Source organism: Delphinus delphis, chromosome 2, assembly GCF_949987515.2.
Source record: "Delphinus delphis chromosome 2, mDelDel1.2, whole genome shotgun sequence".
NCBI classification, from domain to species: Eukaryota; Metazoa; Chordata; class Mammalia; order Artiodactyla; family Delphinidae; genus Delphinus; species Delphinus delphis.
In genome coordinates, this window is record NC_082684.1 from 6234930 (window position 1) to 6260070 (window position 25141).

Here is a 25141-nt window from a genome sequence, read left to right on the forward strand (position 1 = left end):
ACCTTTTGCCTCTTCCCAAGTTGTTCCCAAACTTGTGCTATAAAGCAGGTGTTTTTGGATCTTCCTTTGCCCTCCAGTCATGCCTACAAGGAAAAGCAGTGAGTACACTCAGAGAGAATATTTGGGGAGGTTTGACTCATAGTCCTGGGTTTGTGATTGGATCTTGGTGGGTTCTGGTGGCTTCTGGAGAATTTATTTCCATTTCACCTTGGGGGCTAAGGACAAATATGTCTCAGACATTTTTCCTGGGACCCTGCCAAGAGCGCCTTCACTCCTGTTGGGGGTGGGAATGGACTCATCAAAACCAGGCTGGGGTAGCAGCACAGCAGAGCAAGTTCCAGTGACAGGCTGTGGAGGATGCTCTGTTAGGTTCTTCCCATTAATGTTTGCATTCAAATATTAATCTTGAGGCCACAAGAACTCTGCTCTCCAGGCCCAGCTTAACACTCATCCCCCCCTGCCCCCACTAGTTCATTCAACAAATATGTATTAAACAGTACTCTGTGCAAATGCTTTATTTAAATGTTTATTGTTAAAATGCTGTGGCAATCACTATTTTAGTTGCTGGGGACACAGCAGTGGACAAAATAGATCCAACTTTCTGCCCTCATGAGCTTATATTCTGGTAAGTGAAGGCAGACAACAAACAAAATTAGTAAAATATACTACATTGATGTATGTCGATATCTGCTACAGAAGGAAATAAAGCACAGGGAGGAGATAGAAAGTGCCAAGAATGGTATTCAATTTACTACACTGACTAATTATTGAGCAAACGTTAAGATGTACAGAAAAGTTGTAAGAATAGCACAAATAATTTTCAGGTCTTCTTCATCCAAACTCCTCGAATGGTAATGTTTTACTACATTCACCTTCTCTCTCTCTCTCCTGAATTATTTAAGAGTAAGATGTAGATGTGATACCTCCTTATCTCTAAATATTTCAGGGTCTGTACTACTTAAAAACAAGGATTTCTCATATATATTTATTATATATATAACCACGGTCTAGTCATCAAAATCAGGAGATTGATATTGGTGCAAAACTATTATCTAAATCATAGCCCTTGTTCAGATTTCACCAATTGTCCCAATAATGTCCTTTATACTAGAAGGAGATCCAAGGTCATCTGTTGGACACATTCGTCATGCCTCTTCAGTCAGTCTCCCATTTTATGACACGGACACTTTTAAAGAGCAAAGGCCAGTTATGTTTTAAAATGGCTTTTATCCTATGCATTTATTCTACTGTTAGAATGGGTTATTATTATCATTACCGCTACTACATACGACCAAATGGTGATTTTCTAATGATGTCATTCCTTCTACTTTTATTAGTTGACTTTCTACTATAAGGAAGAAGCTTTCTTTTCATTTATTTATGAATCAGTAAGGACTCATAGAGTCTTACTTTATTCTATAGGTTACAATTATTTGTTGTCATTATTTATTTTGATGCTTGAATTGTCCCAGATTGGTGCAGTGGAAGCCCCTTTGTTCTGGCTCCTGTACTTTTGACCTGCCTCCATCATTTTTGGGGGAACATTTCCTTACTTTTTGTTACAAGAAGATGTTCCAAGCTCATCTTGTGCTTTCCCTGCCCGAGTGGAATCAGCCATTAGTTCCTTTGAGTGGAGAACAGTATTTATGAACCAAGATCTAGTCTTAATATATGCTCATTGCTACTCAGCTCTGTTATCAGACAGAGCTGGGAAATTCTGTACACACACACACACACACACACACACACACACACACACACATCCAGACACATTTATACTTATTTCTGTATCTTGCTATCTATATGTATATTAAAAACTACGGGTTCACGCTAATAACTCCAATTTCCAACAATGCCTCAGATTCATTTTCCATATTTGTAACTCCCTTCTGAAAAGTGGAAAGCCTGGCTCTTGTTATCAACAATATACTCACTTATTTGTCCCATCCTAGAATGTGCAGAGAGTAGTTTCAGAATTGCTAGCCCATACCTCTGCAGAAAGGAAGCCTACTAATTAGAATTCAATATTTGTTAAAACTCTTTGTTTCTATTGTCTGAGGGCCTATAATGCAAATACTGTGTCCAAAAGTTACTTAGTTCTCTCCCTTCAGTGTAGTCATGTTATTTGTTTGAAATACAACTCTTACTTTGTTTCTTCTAATTTAGGTTCCCTCCCTCATCCTTGCTGATTTTCCTCTCTTTTTTGAGAATGTGAAACATTAATATGGTCAGGATTCTATAAAATATTACAGTCAGAGAAATGTTATTCTGCCATCTCCTATCCCCTCCATCTTTCCCACCCCATTCTCACCCAAGCCCTGTAGGTAAGTGTTACAGACTGAACTGTATACCTTACAAATCCATATGTTAAAGTCCTAACCATCAGTACCTCAGACTATGACTGTATTTGGAGATAGAGACTTTATTTGAACTTTTTTTTTTTTGTGGTCTGCGGGCCGCTCACTGTTGTGGCCCCTCCCGCTGCGGAGCACAGGCTCCGGACGCGCAGGCTCAGCGGTCATGGCTCACGGGCCCAGCCGCTCCGCGGCATGTGGGATCTCCCCGGACCGGGGCACGAACCGGCGTCCCCCGCATTGGCAGACGGACTCTCAACCACTGCGCCACCAGGGAAGCCCGGAGATAGAAGTTTTAAAGATGTAAGTTAAGTTGAAATGACGTCATATGGATGGGCCCTAATCCAATAGGACTGGTGTCCTTCTCAAAGAGATTAAAACTCAGACATACCCTGAGGGAAGGTGGCCATCTACAAGCCAAGGAGAGAAGCCTCAGAAGAATCCAACCCTGCTGACATCTTGGTCTTGGACTTCACCCTTCAGAATGGTGAGGAAATAAATGTCAGTCGTTTGAGCCCCTCAGACTGTGGTACTGTGTTATGACAGCCCTAGAAAGCTAATACAGTAACCAGCCTTACTAGTCCCTGATTTATCTTTCCTGTTCCTTGTTGTTCAAATGAGCAGATGTATGTATATTTTCTTATGTCTCCCTTTCTTTTACACCAAATGTAATGTACTATAGGTACCCTTCTGCTTTTTCAACTTATACTATATCCTAGAGGTCATTCCACATCAGTACATCAATTGCTGAATAGTAAGTCAAACATACATTCCTAGAGTAAATCCCGCTTGATCATGATGTAAATTTTCCTTTTCATACATTGTGGTATTAAATTTTCTAATACTTTGTTTAGGATTTTCACCTCTATGCTCATGAGGGGTAAAAGACTGTCGTTTTCTTTTCTTGTAACATCCTTGTCAGGCGTTAAGTATCAGCATTATTTGCCCTTATAGAATGAGTTAGGAAGTGTTCCCTCCTTCTCTATTTCCTGGAAGAGTTTGAGAAAAATTGGTATCATTTCTTCCTTTAAATGTTTGGAAAAATTCACCAGTGAATTCTTCTGGGCGTAAAGGTCTGCTTTTGTTTTTGGTTGGGGTGCAGGGAGGCAAGGAAAACGGTGGGAGGGGAGGAAAGTTTTAAGTTACAGATTCAATCTTTAATAGACATGACTGTTGAGATTTTCTGTTTCTTTTATGTCAGTTTTGATAAGTTGTGTCTTTCAAGAACTTAGTTAATTTCATCTAAGTTGTCTGTGTTTTAATGTAAAATAGGCTGGACCAGGAGGGCTTCACTGAGCAGCGACCTGAAGGAGGGAGGGAAGTACGTCACATGGATATCGGGGGAGGGGGCAGGTATAGCAGAGAGAGGAAACAGAAGGTGCAAAGGCCCTGAGGCCTGCGTGTGCCTGGTGAATTGAGGAACAAAATGCAGGCCAGTGGAGAGCAAGAGAGATGAAGAGCGTTGGAGATGAGGTCAGAGAGGTGATGGAGATGAGGTCAGAGAGGTGATGGAGATGCGGTCAGAGAGGTGATGGAGCCCAGACCACCTAAGACCACCCAGGCCATTGTAGGGTCTTTGGCTTTTACTCTGAGTGATTGAGGGTTTAGAGTAGAATATTGTGGTGGTCTGACTTATGTTTCAAATGGTCAGACTGGCTATTGGGAACAGACTCAAGGATGGAGAGGGAAAGCCCAGACAGAAGGTTCTTGGTCCAGGGAGGTGGCAGTGGAGGTGGTAAGCAATGGTCACGTCTGGAAAGACTTTTAAGGTAGAACTAGTAAGATGTACTGACGGACTGGATGTCAGGCATGGAAGAAAGAGAAAGGTCAGGGTGGACTCTCTGGACTTTAGCCTGAGCTATGACCATTTTCCCAGTTAGGGAATATTGTGGGAGGGGTAAGTTGGGGGAGGAAGTTCAGGACTGTTTTGGAGGGCTTACGGGTGAGGCGATTATCAGGCACCCCGTGAGGAGGCCAGCAGGGCATTGGGTAGATGGAGTGAGAGTTCAGGGGATGGCAATATAAATTTGGGAGTCATTGGCATGTAGATAGCTTTTAAAGGACTTGACAGGTTGTTGTCACCAAACAGGTGAGTGTAAATTGAGGAAAAGGCCAAGGCATGAGCCCTGGGGCTGTGCTATGTCCAGAGGTCCAGAGATGAAGAGGGACGAGAAAAGAGACTGCTGACTAGTGAGATGGGGTTAAAGAAAACCAGGGACATATGGCCTCCTGTGAGCCCATTGAAGAGGAGGGAGTGGTCAGCTGGACTATAGGCTGCAGATGGGTCTGGTAGAGTGTGGACTGAGCTCTGACCACTGGGTTTAGCAACATGGAGGACAGTGGTGACCTTGACAAGAGCAGCTGGCTGGAGCTGGTTGAGCCAAACCTGATGGAGTGGCTTCCAGAGGGAATGGGAGAGAGTAATTCAACTGAGTAAGTGTACATAACTTCTTTCAAGAATCTTCTCTTCTTGGAGAAATGGGGTGGTACCTGGGGGAGATGGGGGAAAATCACAGCATGTTTTAATTACAGCCCAGAATATAGGAGCCATTTACTCTGTACTTAGGATGTGTCTTTCATGTGAGACTCTGGGGACTCGGGCGTGAAGGAGACACCACCTCTGTCCCGGGCAGTTTGGCAGCAGCAATGGATCTACAGAAATTTACAGCCCAGGGAAGGATGCAGTGTGATGGATGAAGCCCAGGGCTGGTGGAAGCTCTGCAGGGGGACCTGACCCAGCTGAGCAGTCACAGAAGTCTTCCTGGAGGAAGTGATGCTCGGCTGAGCCTTGAAAGGGAGGCAAGAGGCCTCCACCTCTGGGAAGCCTTCCCTGATCTGCCTAGTCAAGTTATCTTGCCTTTGTTTTTGCACAACGTCCCCCATCTTCATCTCCTTAGAACTTGCTTCATTCTGCTTGGTATTGGTCATTTATCTGGATCCCATTTACTTGTATCGGGAACCTTCCATACCCAGGTGCTCAGCTTGGTACTTTTGGCTGCATTATCTCAGTGAGTTCTCAGGGGACCTGAGGTCCTGCTATGACTCCCGCTACAGATGAGCAAACTGAGGTGCTGGGGGTGAAGTATCTTGCCCAAGGTCACCCTTTAAGGCAGTATCAGAGCTCTGATTTGAATTCGGTTTGGTCCCTACCCAGCAAACCTTGTCCTTCACTTCAGGAGCCTTTACACATAGTAGGGGCTCAGGAAATGATTTTTTGAGATGATGTAAAAAAGAAGTGAGGTTTGTTTTTTGTTTTTTTTTTTCAGAAGCCAGAGGAGAATGCCTCCTGGCTGGCTGCACAGATAACAACTCAGAGCATGTCTTGCATCCATGCCAGCCCATCGCAGGACCTGCTGCGGGCAAGTTGAGTGGTTTACACCTGGTTGCCTGAGCTAAGCGGTGAGCCGTGGGGAGAACGGAGGCATGACCCTTGCTGCGGGCTAACTCCAGGGGGCCCTGTGTGGCACCAAATCCTCCAGTGCCGCACTTCTGCCTAGACCCCTCCAGGGGCCCCTGAGGATCAAGTTCAGTGAAATTAGCCTGGCGCATCTTCTAGTCTGTCTTTGCCTCCCTCTCTCGGCCCCTTCCCTCCCTCCTGTCCCTTCCTTCTCCTTCTCTCCCTTCTTCCCACCTTCCCATCCTTCACTCTCTCTCTCTCTCTTCTTTTTTTCTTTCTTTCCTTCTTCCTGCCTTTTTAATCCCACCCTCCCTTTCTTCTTTTTCTCTCTGTTCCTTGCCTTCTTTTCCTTTTATTAAAAATACCATAAACTATTTTCTTTTATACGTTTCTTTTTCTTAGTTGAGATCACGCAGTGCGTTGGGTTTTGCATTCTGGTGAGGAAGCAGGTCCCAGCGAGGGCAGCACTTCGTGGGTCACTCACTGGTCCAGCCTCATCATCCTGCCCCTCCCCCATCAGCATCTTTGCACCCTCATCCTCTGCTTCACCTGCTACCTCTCCCCTCGCTGCTCCGTGCATTAACCCTGGGAGCCTCCTTTGTGGGGGTGGGGGGAGGCCGGTAACACACGGTTGAGTGAGCCCTGGTCTCTGCCCGCAGTTACTCACCGTCTGGGTGAGGGGATGAGGGAGAACCCTTGAAGCCTGGGAGGGGTTGCTGCTTCTGGAGCAGGGCTAATTGCTGCGGAAGCAGGAGGACAGAGTGAGCGCCTAAGCAAGGTGGGCTGAGGGGGACTGGCTTCCAGGATGGGACCCTGAATGATGAGCTGCCGCCTGTCACCTGCTGCAGGAGCCAGGCCAGAGCCCCCCAGGCAGAGGGAACGGGTTCAGGCAGGGAGGCCGTGCTTGGTTTGCAGCGAGGAGGTGGCCCGACTGGAGATGAGGTTTCAGTGAGCCTCAGTTTCCCCATCCGTCACCAGCTGGGACTAAACCACTCATCCCGGGGTTCCTTTAGCTCTCAGTGTTCCCTGGGGGAGCTTGTCCATTCTGACCCATCCGGACAATGAGTCCCTGGCAGTTTGGAGGGTTCTATTTCCCACTCGGAGGGGTGCTGGGCCTCCCGACCCACGAGGACATGGCAGAGTGGTGAGACTCACCTCTGGGTGGCCTGTGTTCCAAGGCAAGACCCCTGGGAGAGGCCCCTATCCCGACCGGGACCCCGCCAGGCCTCAGTGAGGCCCCACGTGGCCTGGGTGGTGCTCTTTGCTGCCCCCCGACACCCTTGTCCCTCCTGAGTCAGCCTCTTTAGGTCCTGAGGACCTGGTGGCCTTCCTGAAGGGAGACACCTTGTTTGAGGTGAGGTCTGGCCAGTCTGACCTCAAGCACGGCATGGGTGGCACCCAGTGCTGCGGGGAGACTGGGAGAAGATGGCCTGGAGGGAGGGAAGCCCCGTGTTGAGTTGCTCCTTTCCTTCCCTGACAATGGAAGGTTCCCATCACACCCGCCATTTTCCTGTCACCAGCTGTCGTCCTAGGTGACTGGGATTTGTGAGCTCTTCCAAGCCTTTGTCAGGCCTAATGGTGACAAAGTCCTGTGGTTTCTTAACAGCTCATTTCACATTTGTTGACTGACAGATCAAAAGGGCATTTGGGGAATCTGGGGCTGCAGCCACGGCCCGGGAGCCGGGGCCAGGGGGGCCCACCCTCCAGGCTCGGGCTCTCCCTCTGGGCATGGGCCCCTTCCCGCAGCCTCAGACTCCCCCTGAGGTAGGTGGACAGCATCATCTCTTGACTCCTCCCAGCCTAAAAGTTCTCTGATCTAAATCCATCCATCAAACACTATTTTGAGGGTTTTGAAGTGAAGCCTGGGTGTTTTACATCATCCCACACACCTACTTCACACCTTCCAGAGTTTCAAAGTCTTTTTGACTGTCATGTCAAATGGACACATTTCTGGACCAGAGGGGCTCCATCCATTATCCTCTTTTTTCTGAGGAGCTGACTGGTCACCTCTACATCCTGTAGGTTTGTTTGCTCCCAGTGGCAAGTTGCACAATGAGGAATAAAGTCTTCTAGATTAAGATCTCTGTGTTGCCTTGAAGGTCCTCCCTTCTTCCATGTGATGGGGGCAAGCCTGGTGAGAGATGGATAAAGAAACAGTGCCATGAGTAAATATCAGAAGATGGGAAAAAAAAAAAAAAGCTCAGAATAAGAATCCTAAGTACAGTTATGTAACGAATCAGGCTATTAATCAGGTTATTACTGTCATGGAGCCATGCTTCTGCTCCCCAAACTGACTGGTAGAGAAATTTCCAGTTAAGGCCCATTTGCCTGTTTATTCAAGTAAGTGCTGTTTCTGGATATGGTGGCAACAGGCACAGACTTCCAATATCCCAGGTGCTGGTCCACATTTCTCAGCCTCCCTTGCAGTTATGCTGGGTCACATGACTAGCTCTGGCCAATGGGCTGTGAGTAGAAGTGATGTGTGTCACTTCTGGCTGTGGCAGTTAAGAGCCAGTGGCCTCTTTGATGTCCTTCTTCAGCCGCGATGGCCCTGGAGGCCACCTGGAGTGGCTAGAGGGGCAGGAGGGCCGCTAACATGCAAAGTGTAGGACATCAGGAAAACTGTGTGCCTTTCTCGTGTCAAACTCTTCCTGTTAGAGATTATTTTGTTTCTGCAGCACAGCCTGCCTAAACCTAATGTGAGGATATAGAAATGAATGGTACCCACACTACCACACTTGGAATCCTAACTGCTGCTTCTGGCTGTGCAGCATGGGGCTGGCTATGTAACTTGGTTTTTCTCTCCTGTAAAATGCGATATACTGATATGTACCTGACAGGGTGCGTGTGTTGGAAGAGTAGGTGTCAACTGTTCAACTGTAGATGTCAGCTGTACCCCTACTATGTGTACTAGGCCTGGCACATAGTAGGGGTACAGACCATGTCCGTTCCAGACCACGTCTGGAAGCCCATCCCCATTTCTCCACTCCCTCACAGCCTAGCAGGAAGAGAGTCCCTGCATTGGCTAAGTAATATCCACTTGCCATTCATCCCTGCGTCTGGTCGAAGTTGCAGATGCCTGCGTCTGGGTGTGAACCCAGCACTTCTCAGAAGTGTGAACTCTCCGTCCGGCTCCCCAGCAGCTGTACACACAGGCCAGAAACTGGTAGAGCCATCCGGAGCCAGTCCTGCCCAGGCTGGACCTTTCTTAAGAGGGTCCGTGGGGGAGAAAGGTGAAAAGTTGTCTTTCCTCTCTGGCACATGTAGGAGCAGGGCTGCGTTTGTTTGACTGGATGATTCGGGGGGGGGGGGGGAAGAGAAAGCAGTGGGTCTTCTACTTCACCCCAAGGGGTTTTCAGTAAAACTCCAGGGACCCAACTTTTATCCAGTTCCATTTCCTTAGTCCTGCATGGTCGTTGGCTGCCACCGCTACGAAGTGGGCTGTTCTTTGTTGTCTCTTGCTTTTTATTCTTTGTTTATTAAACCCCAAAATGAAAACGAAACCCAACCACACACCAAGCTAACACCTCAAGCGGCTGCAGAGTTTCAGAGGTGGCGGCGCATGTTAGAGTCAACCTTGTATCCATGCTGGGGGCGAGCTTACTGGGGGGCGTGTGATCTGAGGGCCGATGGGAAGCCCTCCCATCCCAGAATCTCCTCGCTGAAGTTCTGCTTTTCCCCAAGTTCTGCCATTATAACTGGAGTCTGAAGTTTGTGCAAGTACCAAGAGAGGACGAGAGGGCAGTGTGGGTGTATGAGTGGGGCTTCAGGGTGGAGGGAGGGACCCGCCACCGTCTTGGCATCGGGGTGTTTCTAGTCCAGTCATCACTGCTCTTTTTAGGGTGACAAGGAGGACTGACAGTTCTTGTCAACATTCTCTTTGCAAATGTGAAACTCTTGGGAAGCTTCTCACAGCGTTTCACGGCCTTCAAGAAAAGGCCTGCAGCCTCTGAGCCGCCTGAGAGCAGCGCCCTCATCTGCGTGGTCCAGCTCTGTTTCCCGTGCCTCGCTCACGCTTTGCACATGGCAGGAGCGCGTATCCGCTTCCTAGAGCTGCCGTAACAAAAGCATCATGAACTGGGAGACTTAAAACAACAGACATGTATCGTCTCACAGTTCTGGAGGCCTGAAGTCTGAGATCAAGGTGTCGGCAGGGCCACACCCCCTCTGAAGGTCTAGGGGAGGATGCTTCCTTTTTTTTTTTTTTTTTTGTGGTACGCGGGCCTCTCACTGTTGTGGCCTCTCCCGTTGCGGAGCACAGGCTCCGGACCCACAGGCTCAGCGGCCATGGCTCACGGGCCCAGCCGCTCCGCGGCCTGTGGGATCTTCCCGGACCGGGGCACGAACCCGTGTCCCCTGCACCGGCAGGCGGACTCTCAACCACCGTGCCACCAGGGAAGCCCTAGGATGCTTCCTTGCCTCTCTAGTTTCAGGTGGCTGCTGGGCTAGTCTTTGTCTCCGTGGACACATGGCCGCCCTCTCTGTGTTTCTCTCTGCGTGTCCCCTCCTTTTCTTATAAGGACTCAAGTCATATTGGATTAAGGGTTCACCCTAATCCAGTGTAAGGTCACCTTGACTAATGATATCTACAAAGACTGCTCCCAAATAAGGTTACATTCACAGGTACAGGGGTTAGGATTTCAACATATTTTTTGCGGGGGGAGACACAATGCAACCCACAGCAGAGCACAATCCGTATTTACCAAGTGAATGATTAGACACCTGGGGAGCAGAGAGGGCACTGGAAAATGAGGCAGAGCTGGCCACAGAGAGGAGGGCTCAGCGCTTAAGATGAGCGGACACATGCGAACATCGAGCGCGCTGGGCTGTGTGAGAAAGGCTGCCGTTTACCCAGCTCACCACTCTGCTGAGGACGAGGGTCCTTCCCTTCTGAGGGTCATTGTGCACTTTTGCTGGCTGTTCATTCGTTCATTAAGCAACTATAGAGAGGCCAGCCTCCTAAGCCGAGTTCTGATGAGATGGAGAAGGAAAAGACACAGTTTCGGCTCCCAAGGAGCCCCCAGCCAAGCACGGAAGATAGCTCTGATGATAATTTTGATACCATAGGCTGGTAGATGTAGATCTAGAATTCTAAGTGGAATTCGGGGAAGATGTGGCAGAGCAAGATTTTTTAAAAACTATGGTAGGACTTCCCTGGTGGCGCAGTGGTTAGGACTCTGTGCTCCCAGGGCAGGGGGCCCAGGTTCGATCCCGTCAGGGAACTAGATCCCACGTGCATGCCACAACTAAGGAGCTGGTATGCTGCAACAAAAGAGCCCTCGAGCCGCAACTAAGACCCGGAGCGACCAAATAAATAAATATTAAAACAAAAAACGAAAAAATTGTGGTTTAAAAAATAACTTTTATTTTATCCAAGTCAGGCCCCCTTGATCTGAAAAAGACTTGACCTCACAACTGCTGGGGAAAATCTGGGCACTCTGACTAGGGTCAGGATTTTCTCTGCAAATACCAGGGCTTGGGTGTCGCTGACGGGAGCACACTTCCCCGCAATAGCTCGGGCTGGAAGAAAAAGCGTCTCACACGCTGGCTGTGAAGTTTCCAGGGGAGAATGTCCTCTGCAGGAGGAACAAGAGCCACCCTGTAGCCTTCCCTGTTCCAGAAGGCTCCGTGGTGAATACATAATTAGGCCCTCTGTAATTACCGGTTTGAATCTGCCTAGGACACTAGGGCTCCCACCCCCTAATTTACCTTATAAATTTATTCTGTTAAAAAAGTCGAAAATGTCAGTCTTCTGTGAAAGCTGCATAAATGAATTATCTCCCGGGATGACAGAAGGTGGGAAAGAGGGGGAAGCTTCGAGAGGACATTCTTTATTGTGCGTGTCTAAAACGACCCCCACTTAGCACGTACCCTGCACAGAGCCCGGCCAGGCGGCTCCCTGATGCTGATGGCAGAGGGGGAAGGGAAGGATGCCAGCTCCTTGGTGTCCCCAGCAGGTGGGGAGAGGGGGCATTTAACACCTGCCCCTTTGGACTTCTGAGAGTCTTATCCGATGTGCAATTTCCGGTGATGGAGGCCTCCAAACAGAAGGGAATGAAGGGAGAAAACGAGGGAGCTTCTTAAAAAGGATCCCATCCAACCTCGTCTCGCAGTGGCCCCTGCCCCCAGGACGGTCCCTGTGTCAGGACAGTGTCCGCCAACCACTGCGACTTAAGGCCAGATGAGCCCACAGAGCTCTTCAGAGCCCAGGGACTGCTCCTGTGGTGCTTTCGCAAAACTTTATTAAAAATGTATGGCAAATCTTCTACGACATTTTAGAAGATTTGGAAACTTAAGTTTTTTTAAAAAGACACTCTAATCCCATAATCCCAACACAATAGTGGCATTATTTCTGTATCTCCTTCCAGTCTTTTTTTCATACGTGGTTAGTTTATCTCCCCCTCTCTGCTAACACAAAGTACTGTGGCCACAACCTTTTTTAATTTCTTGTGGCTGATTATAAAAGCCATAAATGTTGACTATGGGGAATTTGGAGATTGAGAGAAGGAAATGGTGAGGCTCTGCTCCCCATCTCTGAGATGACTCCCGCGTACACACCAAAGGGTGTCTTCTCGGTCTTATTTCTGCAGGCTTGGCTTTTTCAGGGCCCCCGTGCAGACCTATTAAGTCTTGTATGGACGTCTTGCTGTCTTGTTCATTGATAACCTATTATATGCCCGTCACGGGCGGAGGAGAAAAGACAAACTCTGCCATCTGCTTTGAGGAGCTCAGAGTCCAGTGATGTGCTGTAGCCTGCTTGCTGTTAAAGACAAGGTTAACCTCTGGGTCTGGCCAGAGGTTAGCCTGGTCCCTGACACACAGTAGGCGCTTCACCAACATTAGTTAAATACGCTCATGAAAGAAATCCAGGGAGAATTATTCTTTTCACTCCTGAAATGAAGTGCTCAAGTGTATACCATAGATTGGGTTGCATGTGAATTTCCTCTTGATCTCAGCGTAAGGCTGCATGAAAAGAATAATATCTATAATTTATTAAATTCCTACTATGTGTCAGGCCCCATGATCTGGGCTTTCAAATAGATTATCTGATGGAATCCTTGCTGAGAGTCTGGGACATAACATAGGAGGACCTGGGATGCTGGGAAGGGGAGCAGCTCTCCTGAGGTTTCCCAGCAAACAGTGGGGACAGCAGGGGCTCAACCCCTGTGCCTCTCGGAGGTGTGGATCAAGATGCTTGTGCCCCGCCCTGCACGTCTCACAAGGTTGCTGGAAGGAGAAACTCAAGTCTGGGTGGCGACCGGGCTCTGCACTCTGTAACAGTCTGTACCAGTATTAGTATTTGTCTATTCTGAAATTTAACCAGAAGACCCCTCTGTCTACCCCCACTCCCTCTGGCTGGACTTCAAGCCCCTTTCTTCTGTTGAGCCATCTCTGAGACTCAGCACATCCAGACCTTCTTTATTTTTGCTCCTTCATCCCATTTCTAGATTACGTGGCTTCAGAGCCATGGTCGTGCTTTCCTGGATCTTGCTGTCCCCAGTGGAAGAAAACATCCTCTCCTAACCCCATCCTTGCTTCTCTTTAAATTTTCTCTTTCTTCTTGGGTTCCAGTCCTGCACTCACTTTGCTTTGCTGACTTAGTTCCACACCCAGTGGTACCTCCAGTCACCTGCTGCTGCCTTGCAGGACGGGTGGGAGTCCAATCTGGGCAGAGGCTGGTGGCACGGCTGTACCCGAGACAAACCTGGTGGTGATTCTGGCCCGGCCCCTTCACGAGTGGCCTTGGGCTTCCTGGGGATGAAGGTCCTTCTCTTCCCAGGATTAGATAAGATAAACCGCCCGAGTCTCTCTCTGACCTAGCAGGCCTTGAGGGTCTGGGGAAAATTCTGTACTCTGTTCAGGACCCCTGCCTCCTACTCCTTCGCTCCTATAGCACTTAGAATGCACGGCCACGAGACCCTTTGGTGGGCTAGGTTACAACTACTGCAGTCCTGTAACTGTGTCTGCTTTACCACGTGGTCCTCGGAGCGGGGGTGGTGTGGCGAATTCAGGCCTGTCTGAACGAGGAACCACACAGCAGTCTTTGGACCTCAGCGTGCTTGGCACACGGCAGGCACCCATCAGCGTGCATTGTTGAAAGGATGAGTCACAGCGATGCTTACGGGGGTGACTGCTACGTGCCAGGGACTGGGCCAGCACTTACCTCCGCTCAGCCAGTAGCCCACAGGGGCTCTGGAGCCCCATCTGACAAGGGAGGTCGCCGAGCTGAGAACGAAGGCCCCCTCCCCTCTCCCCAGAGCACCCAGCCAGTGGGCACCTGGTACACAGTCCGAGACCCCAGGTCTGCACCCCTGGCTGCACGCAGTGGCAGGATCGTGCAGGGCAGGGGGAGAAACTCTAGTAGGAGGCAGTCGGCAGTCCTCTCGGGAGCTGACAAGCGGTCTGGCCTTCCCTCCTGGCAGGGAGGGTTTAGGGGGTAGATGACTCAACCAGATCCAGCCTCCATTTTTCATTCTGGAGGAAACCCTTGATGGGCCCTGGAGGCTAATTGCACGGCACTGGGAGTAATGCAGCTGCTGTAATCCTTGTCACCTCCAACAACGCAGTGGGGGCTTCCGCTGGATCACACGGGGCGTTTGGGGGCTGTGTACATCCGTGGCGGGTGTCACTGTCAGAGGTCGGGCAGGGCACTGGGGCAGGCAGGGAAGCAGCGCCACCTCACATGCCTTTAATTAAAGGAGGCCCTCCGTGACCACTGCCCAGCCTAATAAGTCATTTCCAGTCGCAGAGAAAGTTGCTGTTAAAGACCTTGATGAGAAGCGGCAACTCAGAACATCCCAGCTGATCTCAGGAGGAGACTGCCTTTCCTTACAGTTTCTGGGGAAGAAATCGCTACCTGGCCCGGATATTCCAGATTTGGGGGTCTCCCTGCAGCCCCCCTTGGGAATCTGGGGGCAGGCCTGCCTTCCCTTACTTGGGAAGTGTAACCCTTAGAGATCAGAAGGAACCTGAGAATAAGACAATTCAATAAAGTCACAATAAAACATCCAAAGCCTTTCATACTTTTTCACTTTCTTTAACTCAATTTATTTTTCATTTTGTGGACAGAGATTTAGTCTGGGTATTAGTTTATGATTTTTTGCCGAAGGAATTACTCAACACACACACATATAAAAAGGAAATATTATTTTTATCATTTATTTTGTGCCATGTATACCACAGGAGAAAAAAAAAAAACAACTGAGCGAAATCACTTCAGTACCACTGTGTTTTTCATTACAAAGTTATTACATATAGAAATTACTCCAAATTATCTGAAATGAATGGAAATTATGAGGTTTAAATTCCCCAGGTTACTGCAGGCACAGCTCTGGAAATTTATTTTGTCATCTTGCTGAACATAATTGCTACAACAAAATTTCTTCCATTTTACAACTGCAGCATAACTTATTTACACCGGTGTAGCTATAATTTTACATCAATAAGTTGCATGGGAAGGAATACACAGGTGGTAATTGAAAACAATAATTTGTGCTGAGGTCCATGTGGAATGGTTGGCTGAAGGAAAAGACTTCAGTTACCATCGGCAACGGCTTCGTGTCACCGTGGCTTCTTCCCATCCCATTAGCTGACACCCGTCAAACCATCCAAACATCCTCCATCTTGTATTTCATGGCCGCCGTGGTGAGAGTCGGGGCTGTTGCAACTTCGCACCATGGCCCGTACATCCTGGTCCTGAAACTGAGGCCACAGGACCCTGGGGGGAACTCAGGGAGTCCCCGGCCACCCTTGTGCAGCTCCTGCCCTTGTGTTCTCCTGGCTTTCCAACTTGCTTCTGGGTTGGGTGCCTTTAGGTACCCAGAGCTAATTAAGGTGTTTGATAGATTTCAGTTGGAGTGTGAGTTCTTGCCAGAAACATCAACAATTCGATTCCCCAAACACGATGCCGAGCGTTAAATGCACTAATGCTTTCTCCATTACTGTGTTCCTTCCCAGCTGGAATGTGTGGTCTGGGTACAATACCGAAACGGTCCCCAAACAGGCGTCCTCACTCTTCAGTTCTCTAATTGTTCCTGTTAATCAGATACAAATAATGAAACTGCAGACGCCTGTGCTAAATCTCAGCAGTTGATGAATCCATGGGTTGGAATCTGGAAGTCCAAATTCAGATGTGAAAAAATCGACCATAGATCTGCCCTGTGTAGATGGTGGACCATTGGACACAGGTCAAAGGTGGGTGTCTTTGCTCCTGTGCAGTGTTCCATTTCAGGACACATATGGGAGAGAAAGAGAGACAGAGAGAGAGAGAGAGAGAGAGAGAGAGAGAGAGAGGGAGAGAGAGAGAGAGGGGCTTTGTTGCAAGTTCAAATCGGAAACATTATTTGCCACATCCATATTTTAGAAGCCATTGTTGTTTCAACGATTCCAAAGGCTTAAAATCACACTGAAACTATGTTTTTAAAGGACCCAGCTTAAACTAATACCAGAATGCACAGCAATCCAGCGTCTCAATCTTCCCTCTACAGCATTAATTATCTTTTGTTGCAGCAAATTGTCTGCCTTGTAAGTTGAGCCCCGTAAATTGCGTCTTCAAGCAGATGCAATGTTTTAGAATGCGCACAATGGGAGAACTTTGATAACTTCCACGTACTGTAGATATATTATTCCACCTCCAATAATGCACCTGCAGTTCAAACTTTGTGTTGTAGAGGTTGTTTATTTGTCAGTTTGCAACCTTAACGCTCCGCTATTGAATAGAGGGAATGGCCCTTAAGTGTTTTCTAGGATACAAACTACCTTTGTTGAATTCACTTGAAAGCGTACTGTGGGTCTTTCTAAAACTATGAAACAGCCGATGAGCTCTCCCAGATTCCCTTGTCTTTTCCAGCTCTGGAAGGCATATCTGAAAACAAGGTGTTGGCCGGTTTTCAGTTTTATTTTTTTGGTAAGTGACCCCTTGCAGCATCCTCATTAACGGTGCCTTTGCCTTTCAGAGGGATGCTCGCCTGACTCATGCCTCTCTCTCCTCTGCTCCTCCCTAATTGAGTGCTTCCCCCTTACTTCCCTTTTTCACCGCTTCCTTTGTGGAGCATCACAGCACAGACAGGAGCATTCAGAGCCTACATTGTTGGGTGGGGGGAGGGGGGAGGGGCGCAGAGCTCACAACTGAGTCAGTCAGAGATGTCTACAACTCCAGCTTAGCATTTACTGAAACTTCCTCTTTCTCAAACTGCTTAAGGATACAAACTAATTAATCCTCACAGCTTCATAAAACCCTTGTTAAGAAGGTGATCATTATTGCCTCCCTCCTCGGCGCCTCCCCGTTTCTTATCACCAAGACACCTCATTGTAGCGCCAGGTCTGACGACAGCCGCTGACAGCCAGAGTTGGAACAGAAAATTCCCTTCTGAATCCCAGTTCTTTCCCCAAATGAACCATTTTAACTCTCTTTCTCTTCCCTGTCTGTGCTCTAAATAGGGTAGATTGACGGTCACTAGCCCACTGAATTCAAACTGGTGTCTGTGTGTGCGTTTTGCATTTTCAGATATACAATTTGGAGACTTGGTGACAGGACGGAAAGCAGCAGAGAGACCCTTTTTGTACAGCACACACACACACACACACACACACACACACACACTCACACACCACACTCCCCACAGCCACTCTGATCTCTGTGTATGTGCGGGGGGGGGGGGTGGGATTGGTGCGGTTTGATCATCTTCGTGAACAATGTTTCTACCAAGTCGACCAACTGGGTGATGCCAATCCCTACCAAATTTGAATTGATGACTCAACTAAAGAATTAAAATTAGCAAGGCAAGAAAATTCCAAATGAGGTGAGAAAGCTGTAGAAATAGTTCCAGATCCCCTAGTACTGAGCCATTCAATATCATTTCTGATGACAGGGACAGAGCTAGGAACATTCAATGTGGGCGTAAGTCTTTTTCATATACGGAGAGCTGGGTAAGTATTTTTTAAGGAAAATAATACATGAATCAGGAACAGTGACTTTGGTTTAACCCCTTGCAGGCTGCAGCTATAAAGCCTGCAGGCAGGGATGCCGCAATTTCCTAGAGCTTCCATGCTTCCCGTAGTCCGAAATCTACCACTGTATCGAGCCCAGGTATCACTGCAGAAACAAATAAGGTGCAAATTAAGCCATGTTTTAACAAAAGCAATGTTGCTAAATTCAGTGCATGGAAAGAATCAACCTCACACTTGTTGGAAGGCAAGTTTTGTGGGCCTGTCTCTGCTGTAAGGTGACAATGCAAAAAACTTCTCCAAATCTAGCAAAGCCTTAATTGAGAGCTATGGCTCCTAGAAATTTGCTGTAATTTTCAGAAATGACATAAAATAATTCTAGAAGATATGCCAGGAAGCTTAAAATGCCTCTTTTGTCTTTTTAGGCTTTGGGATTTGATAGCTCCTAGAGATTCTGGAACAGTAAAGAAGGAGATAAAGGCCATCTTGGGAACCTTATTAATATGTACACAAATATGACTTGCATAGGACTTCCATTGCAGTTTCTTCGAAAGTTAAAACAAGTCAATCCACTGATCAGATCGATGTGTTTTATTTATCCTCATCTTCGCAGTCAATAGCGTTTATAGACTCCAAGGAATAGAAATCAGCAGACACAGTTTGCCTCTGAGTTTGCCCTACACCTGTGAATACGAAAAGATCTGCCTTCTCTTTGCCTGGATTTTTTTCTTTTTTAAAGCATCAGAAATGAAGCCCAAGGTAATTTGATAAGATATGTTGTTGAGTTTTTATATTGCTACAAAGTTATCTGACTACATTTTAGAGGGTGGATCCGTGTTTAAAAACCAAACAAACAAATGAAACGACGATTTTCTTTCTGCAGAAATATTGAGTTCCCATTTTTACTGACACTACACATCTCGATTCGTTCCAATTTTCTGTAAAGACATAATATAAAATATAACAGCTCAGAAGGCAAAGATAACATTGCAGAATCTCGAATAGAGCCCCACCTTAGCTAAGAGTTAAGCACTGAGAATCGTTCAAAAAATTTTAAACAAGAAGCTCGGCTAGGGGGTCACGTGACTGTTTAATCTGCCCCCATTGCATGGCGTGGTCCACGCAGCACACACTGGGAATCAGAGCCCCACACAAGGTTAGTAAAAAGACGCTCTGATTTGATAAATGATTTATGATTTCCGAACTAGTCCTCAATAAAGAAATTTAAAGAAACTGAAAAATATTAAGGATTATCTGCTGGAACGCACTGTGAAGCTAGAAATATTTGTGAGTTCAAAAAGCTTTCTGACCTCTCCTTTTTTTTGAAAGATGGTGCAGAAAATGTGGCATTTCTTTCTGTCTGATTGCAGTCTGCACAAAGCCCCAGCTCTGGGCGGAGCACACAGTAGGTCTACAGCACGTTCTGAAGAAAAGAGTCGGAAGGATTGTGGTATTACTTTAGGACCACATTTGTACTTGCAATTTCCCATTTATCTTTTCATATGTTAAGCACCTGCCTCCCCCCCCACCCCCCCATTTTGGGGATGGGAGTGACTTTTACTCTAAACAAAGGCTTGGTAGGTCAGGGAGTGGTGTGTGTGTGTGTGTGTGTGTGTGTGTGTGTCTGTGTGTCTGTGTGTGTGTGTGTGTGTGTAGTAACCTTCTCAGAAGGGTCTTGGATCCCCTGCCTGCCAGGGGTCCTGAGGACGGGGTAGGGACGGGGCTGTGACCCGAGCTCCGCCACCCCACTTTCGCTCCGCCCGCCTGTTGTCTGGGCATCGAGAGAGTGGGGAAACTGGGGGCCAGCTGCCGTAGCCGGGCGGGGTCGAGGGAGAGGTCAAGGTCGGCGGAGAGGCAGCTATTGATCCTACTTGGAACGCGAGACAGGGAGCATAGCAAGACTAAAGGGGGAGCTGTGAGACCAGACATTAACAGCTTTCAGCGCTAATGATGCCCGTGCCAGACGGGCAGAGGGAAAAAAAGGAGACTGGAGCGGCAGCTGGGATCGCTCGCTGCGTGCGCCCGGCCGCCTCTCCCGAGAGGAGGAGAAGTAGGAGGAGGGGGAGGAGGGCGAAGGGGCCAGCACAGGGCTGGGCAGGGGCAGGGCAGCCTCTCCCTGGCCGCCGCGAGGTGGAGCGCGCCGGCGGGCTGCGGCGTGTCCAGCCCTGCGCCGGCCCGCCCGCGCGTCCCTCTTCCCGCCGTCGGGGCAGCGTGGGGCCAATGAGGAAGTGCTCCCCGGGTCAGTCGCGGCCCGCGCCGCCCCCTGCCCGCTACTTCCTGCTGGGGGTGGGGCGGGGGTGCCCCATCCCTGGACCCAGCCGCCCGAGCGCGCGCGATTAGGCAGCTGCAGCCGGGGCCCCCGGGCACCCTGCACAGTCCGCGAAGGGGCCTCCTTCCTAGGAGGGGGCTGCCCCATTCCCCCAGGCCACAGACCGGGCCCCCCATCCTTGTAATCGGCCCCGGGAGGGTGAGGGTCGCGTGCTGGGATTTCGGGCGCCGGAGCGCCGGCGGCGCGGAGAGGCAGGCCAGCCGCGGCGATTTGAGTCCAGACCTGCCCCCGTGCGCTGTGTGACCTTGGGCAAAGCACTGTCCCTCTCTGGACTTCACACCACCAGTGCTCAGAGAGCTCTCCCAAATTTAAGAATGTGGGCAAGTTGGGATGGCCGGTTTATGGTTTTCTTAAGAAGTTTATTTAAGGTGCGTGTGGGCATTTTTTTCTTACTTAGGCCACTTTCCTGGAAAGATTTTCGTGGTAGGGCTGCATGGGAGGAGGTGCTTCCAGACTTTGGACCACGTGGAGGTGGGGTGTAGGTGGTGGGTGATGGGCTGCAGCGCGCAGCCCCGGGTGGGTAGCTAGTGCGGACTGGCTCGCCCCCCGCGCCCCTTCGCCCCCCACGCCGCCCCCTCCGCCCAGTCTCCACCCGCTCGTCCGCCGACCCTGCCGCCCGGTCCGCAGAGCTGCACGCTAGGGCACATTTTATTGTTATTAGTTTTTAGGTGGGGGTGGCTTGGGCTGAGAGGTTTTTCTGTCCTCGCCAATGGGCGCTGCGCTCTGTTAAGTTGTTGGTGCCGTCGCCCGACCCACGACCTTGGGGGCGAACGCCCCCACCCCCGTATCCTCCCCAGAGGAAAAGGCCCTGAGGGAGGCGGCGCTCCCGGAGGCGTCACGGCCCAGCCTTTCGCTCCGGTGAGGCCGCCAGGGCCCGGCCTGGGGGCGGGGTGGGGTGGGTGCAGCTGGGCTCGCCCGCGAAGCCCAGTCCGGAGCCAGGCCCGGACCCGCCCTCGCCGCCTCCCGGCCCAGACCCGAGATGCCCTGGGAACGGTGAGGGGGCCGGCCGCGTGGCACGCCCAGCCGGGAGGGCAAGTCGCGAAATAGATGAAGTTGGCTGCGGCCTGGGGAGGGACGAGGAGGTTGGAGTGGGGGTGGAGGTCCACGCGGACTGCGGCCTGGCCTTGTCCCCGGGCCACGGACAGGCGCCCACAACTCCTCTTGTCCTCGCCGGCTGCAGATCAAACGGCTGACAAGGCAGCTGTGTCCTTCCCAGTCTGACGGGCGATTTCCAGTCCTGCCCTGGGCGGAGGAGCCCTGGGGGAGGGGGGCGTTACTTCCAGGCTGCAGTAATTGTCAGGGGGTGGGAGGGAACTGGGGGACCTGAGGGGGTCACCCACACGAGTGGGTCCAGAGATCCGGCCACACCTATTTCTGGGTCAGCAGGTACGAGAACCTCTCCCACGTGGAGCAGCCCTGCCCTTCACCCCCACGCTTCCCACAGATCTCGACGTTGGGGCCGGGGTGTCCGTGTACACCGCAAGGAGTTAATGGGATGAGGTGGAGGGAGCGCACAGATTGGGGTGAACATTCCTTCCGGAATGCGACTCAGACAAGGTCTCACGTTTCCCCTCCCCCAAATGTGCCCTTAATTCTCTGCTCTTAGCATCTTTTATTTTGTCCGCTCCGCTCTCGCCGAGTTTGGAATATCAGGATTTATATGGAGACACTTTTTGGAAGTTTAACCCCGACCCCTCGATAAAACAAAAGTGAAAACAACCAAGGTACTTTTCTAGGGACATGAAGCAATTGACCATCTGCCTCCAGTCCCCGTGTCGACCCCAACCCTCTTTCACAGCCATCCCCACGCCCCCCGCCCGCCAAGAGCTTTCGGATGAGTGGGTGGGGACTTGCGTTGATTCAACTTACTTCCACGCACAGCGCACTCCGCCCCTCTTCTCTCGGGGTCCAGCTCCCTGGAGGGGAGGAGGGATGGAGGATTTTCTTTTATTTAAAAATATCCTGCCCAGCGTCCTCCCTTCCCCCCTCCCCCAGGCGTTTTGCGCTGGCAGTGCAAGGGGAGGAGAGGAGCGCTCTAAAACGCTGCACGTGTGGCCGGCCTGGACTGCGGGTGTGCGCACGGGCGAATATGTGTGTGAGTGTGTGTGAGTGTGTGAGTGTGTGTGTGTGTGTGTGCGCGCTTTCTTGTTCTCTTACAGGGTACAATGTTAAAAAGCCACCGCTAGTCGCCCCCAGTGCTCCGACTCTCTGGGTCTTTTTGTCTCTAGTGCAGATTAAACGTCACGTCCGCACTTGAACTTGAATTTTATCCCATTGTACAGAGGCAGCCCCAGCCATAGAGAGACCGAGAGCTCCCAGAGAACCCGGACTCCGCCATCTTCACGTTGCAATCTATAGCTCCCAGTCCGCGCCCGCACCGACCCAGGCGCACTGGGCGAGCCGCCCCTCGGCCCAGCTCCCCTCGGGCCCGCGGCGCCAGGGGAGCGCTGGGGAGCGCTCGCGGGGACCCGGCAGCCTCTCCGGCCGGCGCCAGCCTGCCAGGTGAACTGGGAAGGAGCCGCTCCTGGAGTCCCCCCAGAGCCTCGGAAGGGTCAGTCTCCGAGAAAAAAACAGGCAGCCCGCAGAAAACCCAGAAACAACCGAACCGGGGCAGTTTTACATTGCTTTGGGTTTCTGGAGGGGGCGGGGTGAGGGGGTACGAGACAAGTCCCCAAGTTTTCTTTGCTTTTTTTTCTTTTCTTTTTCTTCTATTTTTTATTTGTTTGCATTTTTTTTTTCCTTTTTCCCCCTTCTGGTAGAAGTGCGCTTTCCACCTACCAGACCCTGAAAGAAAGTGTCAGGAGCCGGTGCAAAATCCGGTTTAAGTTCAAGAAGACATTTGCAAGTCCAGGAGGCCAAGCAGTTTGAAGAAGTGTAAGCAATTTTTTTTTCCTTGAAAAGAATATATTTTTGAAGAAACCAGCCAGTCCGCGACAAGCAAGAGCAGATTTTTTTTTTTTTGCCTTTCTCCTATTTTAGATCGAGAGGTTTTCCTTTTTCCTTCTCTTTTTCTTTTTTTTGCAAACAAAACAAAAAACAGCATAGAAGAAAGCGCAAAATAAAGAAGAAGAAGAGGAGGAAGAGAGGGCAAGAGGGGAAGGAAAAAAAAAAAAACCAAAACACCAACCCGGGCAGAGGAGGCGCGGCGGCGGCGGCGGCGGCGGCAGCGGCGGCGGCAGCGGCGCGGCGCGGCGGCAGCGGCGGCGGCTCGGACCCCTCCCCCGGCTCCCCCCATCGGTGCAGCTCTCCGTGCGATGCCAGAATAGATGCCGGGGCAATGTCCCGCCGCAAACAGGGCAACCCGCAGCACTTGTCCCAGAGGGAGCTCATCACCCGTAAGTGTCTGCGGCGTGCGCGCGAGGGGCCGGAGGATGGGGCTCCGGGCGCCCGGGGCTGGGGACACCGAGCCAGGCGCAGCCGGGCCGGGCGCCGGGGAGGCCCGCGGGCTCGCAGAGGCAGCAGCGTCGGCCCAGAGCATGGTAGGGGGCGGGGGGCCTTGGGAAAGTTTCTTTGCAGCCCGGAGAGTCCGGGCTCTGCGCACTCAGACGCGCCTCGGGCTCGGGGGCCTGCGGAGCGGGCTCCGGGCCGGGGAGGGGGCGCGCGGGCTGGAGGAGGTGTGTGTGTGCGCGCGGATCCCGGCTGGACGCTCGCCCCTCCGAGCGGCGTGTGTGGCGGCGGCGGCGCTGGTGGCGGGGTTTGGAGAGGAGGGGGAGGGGGCTGGGGGAGCGGAGGGGGAGGGGAGCCGGGAAGTGGGGAAAAGTTGGCTAGCGCGTGGGTCCGCGCTGACGGCGCGGGCGGAGGAGAGCGGGGTGCGCTCGGGCCTGGGGGAGATGCGGGGCGAGGGGCGGCCGCCGGCTCCGAGTCCCCCAGGCGCTGCACCCGGCCGGGCAGGGCGCCGGCCACGCCGGTCCTAGGATTCCGCAGCCGCCTTTCTCTCCCCTCCTCTTGCTATTTGCAAAAGAATCCAGCTGCGTGGCTGTTTGCCGGGCTCCTGCACCCCAACCCCCATTTCCCCACCTCCGTCTGTCTCCTGGGATGATCTTGTCTTCTTTCCCCCACTCCAAAAGAAGGTGGGGGCATCGGGGGCTGGTGAAAAATCCCCGCCACGGGGGGAAAAAAAGCGTTGTTAGCTAGGAGTGGGATGTGCTTGTACAATAGTGGAGGGGGGGGGGGAAGAAAAAAAGAAAAAAGGAAAGAGATCTATTAATCTCTCACCCATCTTCCTATCTCGGATCTTTCATCTCCCCTATCTAAATAAACAAGGCAGGTCGCAGTGGAAATCCACCGGCTGAAATCCTGTGGATTTCAAGCAAGTGGCGGGGCGGGCAAAGTCAGGCAGCGGGGCAGAGACGCAGCAGCTTCCAGCGCTCCAGTCGGGTTTATTTAGCAAAGGGAAGAAGCGTGCGGGAGCGGGCCAGGTACGGGGTTTGCAGGGGAGCTCGCCCGGCTGCCTGCACGCTTGCACCCCCGGAAGGTCGGCTCGCAGCGCTCCTCGCCCGCCGCAGCCCGCGGGGCCGCTGCTCCGCGGCGCGCAAACCTTTCCCCGCGGTCCTTTCTCTCGCGGTGCCTGGGTCGCCTTTGCTTTTTTTTTTTTTTTAATTTTTTTGAAACTGCAATAGAAATAAAACGTCCTCTGGGTGCCATCGAAACAGCGGGCAGGTTGTGTTCCTGCAGTCCTTGGAGCACCTCGTCAGGCTGGGGCCGGGCTGCCGGCGCGGAGCTGGAGAAGGGCTGCGCGCCCAGCCGCCGCCGAGGACCGGCTGCGGGGCGGCCGAGAGCCGAATATTTATGTTATATTTTAAAAAATTTAATAAATAAATAAATATATAAAGGGGTTCTCCCCTCCCCTGAAAACCCAGCATAGGCGCCATCTGCTCGGAGCATTTGCTGCTGCCATCTCTCCTTTGTTACAGCAGATACATTAGTAAGAATTTGTGGATTTATTATTATTTTGGGGGGAAGGGAATAGATATTAAAGTGGGCTTGCCTTGGGAGAGGGATACCTTTCTGGAGGGAGGGAAGAGGACTTCTATTTTTCATCATTGTAACATCAAAGGAGACTCGCTGGTTGCATTTAAAACAAAATGTTTTGCGACCATATTTGAACCTGGTTTG

The 25141-nt window shown here is 50.8% G+C and overlaps 1 protein-coding gene across 5 annotated transcripts in view; it reads left to right on the forward strand.

Moving 5' to 3' along the window:
* The first annotated feature begins 22340 nt into the window (after positions 1 to 22340).
* BCL11B (BCL11 transcription factor B) overlaps positions 22341 to 25141 on the forward strand; it is a 91946-nt gene continuing 89145 nt past the window's right edge. For 4 of the 5 annotated variants that reach the window (XM_060003948.1, XM_060003952.1, XM_060003950.1 and 1 more), the window contains exon 1: positions 22341 to 23361. In XM_060003948.1, coding sequence (XP_059859931.1) covers positions 23304 to 23361 — 58 coding nt within the window. In that variant the 5' untranslated portion in view covers positions 22341 to 23303. The remainder of the gene's footprint in view (positions 23362 to 25141) is intronic. The other variant, XM_060003949.1, reaches the window with a different exon arrangement.